At 44.2% G+C, this 10,194-nt stretch overlaps 1 protein-coding gene across 1 annotated transcript; it reads left to right on the top strand.

Annotated features, from left to right (window-relative positions):
- Nucleotides 1-5,127: 5,127 nt before the first annotated feature.
- Tsp_08514 (putative IPT/TIG domain protein) lies at nt 5,128-10,190 on the top strand (the record flags this gene model as incomplete). The annotated part of the gene is made up of 9 exons (XM_003375480.1): nt 5,128-5,142; nt 5,230-5,702; nt 5,758-6,265; nt 6,334-6,516; nt 6,594-6,722; nt 6,800-6,900; nt 6,969-7,083; nt 7,168-7,333; nt 7,409-10,190. Coding segments are annotated over exons 1-9 (4,472 nt in total), but the record flags the coding sequence as incomplete, so codon positions are not given.
- Between the last annotated feature and the right edge of the window lie 4 nt (nt 10,191-10,194).

Below are 10,194 nucleotides of genomic sequence, written 5' to 3'. Positions count from 1 at the left end.
GATCGAGTTGTTGGTCGTCGTTTTTACGCGTTCAGTGTTCAACACACCGACTTTGGTTTGAAATTTTATGTAATAAATAAAATTACAAAAAAAAGAAATATGTTTAAAAATTGTTTGTTTGTTTGTTTGTTTGTTTACTTTTCAACCAGGTACGTTGGTGGAGTGTATCAAAAATTTTCCAAGAAAGAATTTCAACTACATCACGTGCGTGGTTTGTGTTATTTCTTCTCCACGTGAAAATTTAATGTTTTTTTTTCTGTTTCTCGAAATTCACAATTTCCTCCTCAAAATTATATTTAAATAGAATTAAGTGTAATAATTATAAATTTTATTTTTTTTTCAAATTTCCGCTTTTAGTATTTTCTTCACTTCCCAATGATTGTTGTTTCAAATTGAAATTTATCATGTTCAACCGTTGTTGACACTTGGCATTTTTATATCATCATAAGAACCGGTTCGTTGATTGGATGACAGCCGTGCGCGTTTATCGCCTTCGGGCTTTACCGACCGGAAGTTCGAAGACGCGAACGACGAGCGTATAATTTCAAAAAAAATTTTTCTAAAACGATGATGATTCATCCGAAAAATATTAATATTAAAATTTTTTTTTCACATCATTCATAATTAATTTTTTTTAAAAAAATTGTTTCGTTAATTTCATTCATCTAGTCATGTTGTGGGTTCATTTAGCTGGTTTAATTTTTTTTTGTTTTGTTTCGGCTTTTCGAACCCTGTGGCTTGTGATAAACATTTTCCACGGCCGGACTGACGCGTTCAATTTTGAAAAACAAGCCATCCATTCATTCGCCCAAAGAATCTGTTCGAATTTTCCAAATACCAAAACGATGAATTATTCTTTCATTATCAATATGAATTCAACATTTCTTCTTCTTTTTCTCGGTTTAGTTGTTCCATTTATACTTGTTCCACAATTATTAATTTTCTATTTATAGAATTTTAATTTAAACATATTTTTGAAAAAAATTTTCTTCATTCTTCTTCTTTTATCTTTATTTTTTCTTTTCTGAGTTTTTCCGCGTTATCATTTCAAATTACGGCAGGTGCATGGATGAACAAACAAACAAATAAACAAACAAACGACCTGCTAGCGAAATGAATGAGGTGGCAATTTTTCACTGTTCAATTAGTTGAGAAATTACACGCGTGACGTGCCCAATATTCCTCCTTCCTTCCTCTGACCTAGTCATTCTTGATTATGTAAATTTTTTTATTATAATTATTTTTTGAATAAGAAAAACAGCAAATATTATTTATTCAATATTCGTATTTTCGATTGGAAAAATTTGCAATAAGTGAACTGTTTGCTGTTGTGTCCAGTATTTATTATTGATCGGATTGAAAAGAGCAAGCGGAAAATGAGAAATTCTGTTTGTCCGTTGTTCAAGTGCCTTATACATATATATATATATGCATAACTTTGGCCATTTTGTGGTCGGTTTGATCGACTTCAACCGACTATTATTATCATAAATTGTTATGAATATTTTTCTATTGGATGAATTAATTATAAAACAAACGGTTGAATGGAAAATTAAACTTTTTAATATTGTTCTCAAAAAAGAAAAGTCACAGCACGAACGACACGCGCGTGAAGCTTTTCTTCTTCTAATAATGTTGTTATTCATCCATTATTATTCTTATTATTATTAATCAATTTTGACAGTTTGAAGGTTGATTTTATTTTTTAATTTTTAATATCATTCCACCACCTCGACCGATACGCTCTCAACTGCTCCCTTCTTTTCTACCAGCTCCGACGATGCGGTTGGTTGAATTTCTCATTTTCTTGTTTGCCTTCTCCGATTGGTTGGTTGGTTTGTGGAATGCAAATTTTCTTACACCGTTGCAGTGAAAACGTTTTGAAAACTGGTTTTTTTATCACTGGGAAAGCAAGAAAATTTCAAATCACGCAACGATGGCAGTCGTTGTCGTCATCGTCGACGATGTTCGGTACTGGTGCGCTGGTGGGTTGGAAAAAAAAATTATTATAATTATAATTTCTACCTGTGCATATTTCATCAATTCGATCCCAGCCACGACGACGATCGGTCAAAAATTTTCACTCGCGTGTAAAATAATTTTCCTCCTCTTTCTTTAATTTTTTTCCCCATTTATTTGGATCCGTATCGACACTGCCCTGTTGTCCTGCCCCTTATTACTGCCGATACTTATCAATCAATTTGTTGTTATTTTATCATCATTAAACATCGGTTTGGTTTTTTTTTAATTTTTCAAACTTTCCAGCTTTATTCGTCAAAAGAGGAGCTTGTTTATTTGTTTGTTTGTTTGTTTGGCTTGCTTGGTTTTTTTCTTTTCTTCTTTTTTTTCTGTGGCTTTTCGTTCAACAAGTTGTGAACGCGTTTTGTGGAAAAATGCAAAATTGTAGGTGAAGAGTATGTGAGAGAGAGAGAGAAAGAGAGAAAAAATTTCGGTCAAGGCTTTTCGCTTGCATTTGCAAATAATACGTCGTCGTCCGCGTCTCGACGACGGCACAATTGCAAATTCTCCTTCTTCTTCTTATTTTTTTTCCTTTTCTAAAATTTGCATATTGTCGTTGCGACGACAACATTCAAAACAATTTTTTCTTTTTTTACTTTTACCATCAACATCTGTCATTTTCTGTTCTTGTAGCAGTGATTCATTTGTTCGTTGTTATTAGCCGATTATGGATCTATAATTTGTCTTGATTGTGTTGCCAGAGTGGAAGTTGCTTTGATCGATTCGCTGCCGCTCTGTTGGTATAAAATTGGACGCGCGCGTTTCAATTTTCTTCGGCAAACAAACAAGCAAAAATCATTTTTCTTTTCATATATTTATTGACAGAACATGAAAAGCCGAACATTATAAATTATTATTAATTGTTGTTGTTGTTTTTTTTCTCATATCCATCTCTGTAAGCGTGTACATTGCGCACATTCTATTGGATGTTTTGAAATTGACCTCGATTCTTCTTCCCTTTTCTGACTCATCATTTCACGCTCATTTGAATGCGTGTCATTTTTTTTCTCACGTCTAGCCTGTTTTCAGGGGCGCTTTTTCTCATTATTCTATCGATTATTATTATTAATATAATAATGAATGGTGAAAAGCGATGGGGTGGAGAGGAAAAGAAGGGTTGGAGGGCGAGGATTTGTTCGCGGATCGTTGCTTTGGCTCGTGACCGCGACCAGCTTTGGGTCGATTGGTGGTTCAGAATCCGGGTCGTCGACGGGCCTCGACCATTATTACAATAGTCTGGGCTTGGTTCGCGACTTCACGCGACTCCGCTATGGCAATCAGGGCGGCCATTGTCCATCTGAACTAACAAAGCGCAACTTGAACGACCACCGTTTTTTTTCGGTTTTGTTTTGTTTTGTTTTCTTATCACTTGAATTTCATATCCACAATTCATCATTATTAGTATTGCTTGTTGTAATGTTTTGTTTTATTTGCAAAATGCATTCCAATTTATTTCTCACCCACTCGTGTATTACTCCAGCTTAATCTCTTACTAAAATAATATACTTGTTGTTATTTTGTCTACCAATTTTTTTTCTGTTGCTTTTTCCCATTCGGCGGCATTCTGGTTCTCTGATGACGCAACGATATCAGGGCTGACCGTTGGTTCGTTCATTCATTATATCGTTGGACCGACGACAAGCACAGCAGCTGCTTTTTCTGACCAAAAGCTCAACTGACCGCCGGCCGGCTCTCCGGGGATATAATTATTGGTCAACCGGCGTTATTGGTGTTGTTTTGACCGGACAGGCCGGCGCCGATCCCCTCCGGCTTCATTTACACCACGACGACCGGCTAAGCGATTGATTCTCCCTTTTCTTTTCACTCTTACTCTCCATCGTCTGTCCCCTGCTATATCTATACATTTTTTTGTCGTGCGTGCACTGACGCGTTCAAGCTGACGTTCAGCTTGGTTTCAACTCTTTTTTTTCTCTTCTTTGCACCTTTTCCTCTTTCCATATTTATTTCGATATTATATTTTATATGCATTAAAAAATTATTATTATTGACAAATTTTCAGAATTGGATCGACGACAACAATTTCCCAATCAGCTAAATAGAGACAGACGCGAGTGTTTGTCGGCATGGCATGGTGCCGATGGTGGTGGTTTTGTTGGTACTGGTCCTGTTGGACGACGTTCACTTCTCTGGGCCATGCATCGCCAATTTATCAAATTTTTCACAATCCCACAGACGGTCCATTTCAACGGATGGTAAGTTTTTTGTGTAGGAGCAGATTTTAAATGTTTTTTTTTATTTTATTCTGACCCATTCCAAATAGCGGTTTTATTAGCTTTTGCCCTTTATTATTATACCGTGTTGGCGGTTGTTGCATTGACAATACAGCTACACGTAATTGCTTATTGATTGATTGATTGATAAGCGTCGGCGCATCAAATTTTTTTTCTCTTTCTGTTTATTTTTTCCTTATCGGCATTTGGGGGCAGTAGTTTTATTTTTATTAATTATCTTTTTTTTTGTTAATGATAACTTTTTACATTCGACAATGGGGAATTTGTTTTTTCACTAATCTGTTTGTCACTTTTAGTGGAACACAAAGTTCCAGTCAGACGGAAGATGGTGTATCTGGAGGAGAGGGGGGGGGAAGGATAAATTGTTCAGCTTTCGTGTAAACAAGCTTTAATGCTAAGTAAACGCTTTGGATCTTTTATCTAATCTTGTAGTCGTTTGCATTCGGGACATTGGTTGCACGTATGTTGCGAAAATGAGAGCTTAATTTCTTTTTTCTCTATTTCTTTATTTTTGCCAAAAAACTGACCGATGACGATGACCTCTTCCGGTGCTTTTATTTTAAGATGATTCGGCTTACGGTTGACTAGATCGACAAAAAAGTAACGGACTTTTTTGAATCATCTCACGACCACGGTCGTCTGACGCAACTGTGTGAATATTTGACAGCGGGGCTTTTTTCCGTAACTTTTGTTTGTCAGGAATGCTTGCTTTTTTTCTTTTCTCCTTTCCAACATCTCATGGGAAAAATGGATCGAACTTTCATTCGATCCCGAAACAAATCTATATATTTGTCCTACGAGTATTATAGTATAAATAAATTTTTCGAAAAATCTCTATATACATACAGAAAGGAGAATGTCAAATAAAAGAGTACAAAAATAATAAGCAATCAAAAAATGTCCTCCAGTGCTGCTTGTTGATTTGTATATATTGTGAGATGGTTTTTTTCTTGTTGAGGTCGTCGAACGGTTGTACACGGGTCGCGTATATGTCGCCGGTGTCAATCGACTTTACCAGTTGAATTCCAATTTACTCTTGCAAAGCCAAGTGGAAACAGGCCCTGCCCGAGATGGTACAATTTGCACGGACGATCCGGCCTGCGATCCGCGCACCAGACTCTCTGACAATTACAACAAAGCTTTGGCAATATACCACAAGCAGACCAAGCTGATCGTCTGCAGTTCGCTGTACGATGGCCATTGTCGACTGCGCAATTTGTACAATATATCCGTGGTCGACGATCGTGTGGTCGATCAGAATGTGGTCAGCGGAGATTTGACCGCGTCGGCTGTTCTGTTCGTCAACAAGGGTCCAAATGATGAGGATGTTTTGTACGTTGGACGAACTGGCAAGCATGGCAACAGTGATCGTCTGACCGCGGTCAAAACGCTCAGCCTCAACCCGGATCAACTTTTCAACTCTGTCTACAAGTGAGTAGTGGAATTCGAATTATTAATTCCATTCGATTTATTCATTTCTTCTCAGAGGCGTCAGCAGCGAATCCAGCCTGGTCTATTACACCGATTTAGAGATGCACAGAGTGGATTATATTTATGGATTCGGTTCGGGCAATTTCAGCTATTTCGTCACGAAACAACCGAAACTGCCCGGCGGCAGAACACCGTACATATCGAAATTGGTTCGCCTGTGCAACCGCGATCCGCACTATTATTCTTACACCGAAGTGCCGTTGGAATGTATCGACGACAACAACGGCGGCGTCCATTACAATTTGGTCCAGTCGGCTTATTTGGGCAAAGCGGGCTTTGATTTGGCGCGCGATTTGAACATCAACACCGAAGACGACGTCCTCTATGTGATTTTTGTACGTGGCGTCAACGAGCCGGTCAGGGCCCAGATGTCCAGACAGTCGGCTTTGTGCGTCTATTCGATGAAAGCGGTCGAACAGCGCTTTTTGGACAACGTGCAACTCTGTGCCCAGGGTGTGTCGATGTGCGGTTTGGCCCACCAACAGCGACCCTGCATATCTACAGTATGAAAAAGAAATTATTTTTTCTTTTTAAAATTCATCAATTTTCCTCTTGTTCCTACTGTTCGCAGCACTACAGCATGTCGGCGTTGTTGTGCAATAATGAAGTCAATCATCCGTTGGATGGTTCGTTGCCGGTCCATCAAAAGCCGGCATTTACCACTGACGACAGTCGATTGACGGCCGTTGCCAGCACTACTACGCACATGTATACGGTTCTGTTTCTCGGTACCGAAGATGGTCAATTGAAAAAGGTACCAAAAAGATTGAACCCTCATCCGGTGGGGGAAAAAAAACAAAGAAATCAAACACCGTCTATATTCTGTTTCAGGTAGTTGTCGAAACGGCCACATCCGCTTATCAATACGACACGTTCCGGGTGGAAAGTGGTTGGCCAATTTTGCCAAGCATCGATTTCGACATGTCCAATCAATTTTTGTACGTTTTGACAAATCGATCGGTAAATAATAATAATAATAACGATGGACTTGTTCTTTTTTTTCTAATTTGCATAATAATTCAATAAATAATTTTCAGTTGAGCAAAGTACGCGTGCACGAGTGCATTCGTCACGAACGATGTCAACAATGCTTGAACGCCAGAGATCCCTACTGTGGCTGGTGTTCGTTGGAAAATAAGTAAAAAATAGATACAATTTTTTATTCCATTTGGTTAGTTTTCAGTTGGTTTTTTTTCCATTTTCCAGATGCAGCACACAAGAAGATTGCAAATCGTCCCACTGGTTGCCGTACAAAGATTCCAAGTGCACTTCGTTGACCAAAGTGGTTCCGGATAAAATTCAAATTACCACTGCCAAATTTGTAAGTTTAAAACACACACAAAACGACCAATCACAACATAGGAGGAGGAGAATATTCTATTTTTGAAATAATTTGTTGTTCTAGCTCGAGCTTACTGTTCAAAATTTTCCTGCCGTCAGTGGTCAGCTGTCGTGCGTGTTTACGATTGGCACGAAAAAATTAATAACTGGAGCTTCAGGTCCAATTGATCAAGCAATCTCTTGCCCAACTCCGCAGACTAATCTACTTCCGCCAATTCCCCGTGATCAACGTAAGTGATTAACAATTTGTTGTTGTTTTTCACAAATGAATAAATAATAAATAAATAAAAATCCCGTCAATTCAGATGAATTGAAAGCTTTGTTGAGTATCCAAGTGGACGACGGGCCGGATTTCGCTGCCATCAATTTCACTTTTTACGACTGTTCCAACTACCGCAGCTGTCACGACTGTGTCAATTCGGACTTTGGCTGCGATTGGTGCGCCGAAAGTGCCCAGTGCACGGCCAGCGCGGCTGAACAATGTCGTGGTCAGCTGTTGGTCAACGGCATGATGTCGAAAACGACAACTGGTCGACGACGTGGCGCCGCCCTTTTTTGTCCGCACATCGTGGCCCAAGATCAGCGGACAATATTGGTTCCGTCGGGTACGGTCACTGCGGTCACCGTCCGGGCGGTCAATCTGCTCGACTTTCAGAAAGAATTCACCTGCGAATTCAGCATCGGCAACGCCGTACACCGAAGACCGGCCAGTCGACTGGGCGATCTGATTCAATGCGACCAGATGGAATTTTCCTACTTCGACCCCGAGCCGAACGTCACCGCCGGTTTTTCGGTCACCTGGGCCCCGGGCAAAGCGTTGGACAATGTCCACAACATCGGCGTGGTGATGTACAAGTGCGAACGGCTGGCGTCGAACTGCGGCCTCTGTTTGCACTTGCCCGCGTCGTACGGTTGCGGCTGGTGTACCGCCGGCCAGCAGCAGAGCTGCACGATCAATTCGAAATGCGACGTCGGCGGTTCCGGCTCCCAGCGGCGTTGGCTCCACCACCGGGACACGTGCCCCAATCCGACGATTGTGAAATTTTGGCCCACGGCCGGTCCGGTCGACGGCGGCACCCGGCTCACGATTGAAGGAGTCAATTTGGGGCGTGACTATTCGGAAATTGAAAACGCCGTCCGGATCAAAAATGTCGTCTGCACGCCCATCGCCGAACTGTACGAGCCGAGCACGCGCATCGTCTGCGTCACCGGTCCGGCCAAGCACCGCAAAACCCAGAGCGGTCCGGTGGTGGTCAAGATTCGGGACGTGATGGACTACGTCGCGGTTTCGGACCAAGATTTCCGCTACGTGGTGGCCGAGATCGGCGGCTTCACGCCGACCAGCGGTCCCCAGTCCGGCGGCACGGTGCTCACCATCCGCGGCAATCACTTGAACGCCGGCAGTCGGATCACCGCCACGGTCGGCGGTGTGCCTTGTCACGTGCTCAGCTTGGAACCGCGTCGGGCGCTTTGCCGCACCGGCGCCAGTTCCCTCGCCGGTCGCACCGGCGGCGTGGAGATGCGCTTCGACAACGCGGTCGCCACCTACGCCAGCCAGCAGTTCACTTTCGAAGAGGATCCGGCCGTGTTGGTGGTGTCGCCCCAGCGTAGCATCGTGTCCGGCGGCGTGGAGGTCGACGTGCGCGGCGAGCGGTTCCACTTGGTCCAGCGAATGACCATGCACTTCACGCTCCAAGACCGCCAAACATCCCGTTCGGAGTGTACGATTTTGACCGCCGACCAGGCTCTGTGTCGCACGCCGGCTCTGGGCCCGTTGATCGACCAACACCTCTACCCGCAACCGGACCGTCCGCTGCTGGTCGACTACGGCTTCAGCATGGACGGCGTCGACTCGGCCAACAACCTCAGCTCCAAAAGTGGCTTCAGGCCGTTCAGCGTCTACCCGGACCCGGAGTTCGAGTTGTTCCAGTCGAGCACCGGCGGCACTACCGGCACCACCCTACCGGTCAAGTATTTCAAAAACGACTACTTGACCATCAACGGCAACAACATCGACCTGGCCGTCAACGAGAGAGACGTTCGCATCTACGTCGGCGCCGAACTTTGCAACTTGACCGCTCTGGCCAGCCGGGCGGTCACTTGCAAGCCACCGGACAAGCAGCCGCCGTCCGCACTGGGGCAACAGCAGCAGCAGCAGCAATTTCACCGTCCGGCGTCAACTGTTGTCGGCAACCAGCAGTTGTCGTCCCTCGAAACCCATCTTGGCAGCACGTCGTCCACATCGACGTCGATGCTGGCCAACCAACGCGCGGCGGTTGTGGCAACGTTGCCCGAAGTTGTGGTCAGCGTCGGGGGCAGAAATTACACGATCGGCTATTTGAGCTACGACGATCCGTCGTCGTCTGAGACGGCGCTGTTCGGCTCGTGGCCGGCGAAGACCGTGGCCACAGTGGCGGCCGTGTTGGCCCTGTTCGTCGGTGTGGTGTTGGTGTTGTTGCTGCTCTACAGGCGCAAGTCGACCAAACAGCGGCGCCAGATGAGGTCGTTGAAAGAGCAGATCGACGCCATCGAATTGAAAGTCGCCAACGAGTGCAAAGAGGCGTTCGCCGAGCTGCAGACCGACATCGCCACCGAGTGGACCGCCGACACCACCACCAAAGCCGGCATACCGTTCCTGCCCTACAAGGACTACGTGCTCCAGGTGTTGTTTCCCAACTCGACCGGCCAGGCGTCGTCGTTCCTCCGACTCGAGCCCGACCTAGCCCCTCGGTCGGACCGTCGGTCCAGGGGCGCAGTCGAAAAGGGGCTGCTTCAATTCAACCAACTGCTCATGAACAAGACGTTCCTGTTGACGCTGGTGCGCGTGCTCGAATCGAACAAATACTTTTTGAGCAAAGACCGAGTCTACGTGGGCAGTCTGCTGATGGTCATTTTGCACGAACGGATGGACTATTGTACGGACATATTGAAAACTTTGCTGGCAGCGTTGATCGAACGGACCGTTCGCAGCCGGCACCAGCCGAAAATTCTGTTCCGCCGGTCCGAGTCGGTCGCCGAACGGATGCTGGCCGCCTGGTTCACTTTTCTCATGCACAAATATTTGCTCGACTGCGCCGGCCAGCCGCTGTTC

This window comes from Trichinella spiralis (genome assembly GCF_000181795.1).
Source record: "Trichinella spiralis strain ISS 195 chromosome Unknown Scfld5, whole genome shotgun sequence".
Classification (NCBI taxonomy): Eukaryota; Metazoa; Nematoda; class Enoplea; order Trichinellida; family Trichinellidae; genus Trichinella; species Trichinella spiralis.
This window is presented reverse-complemented; position numbering and strand designations above follow the sequence as displayed.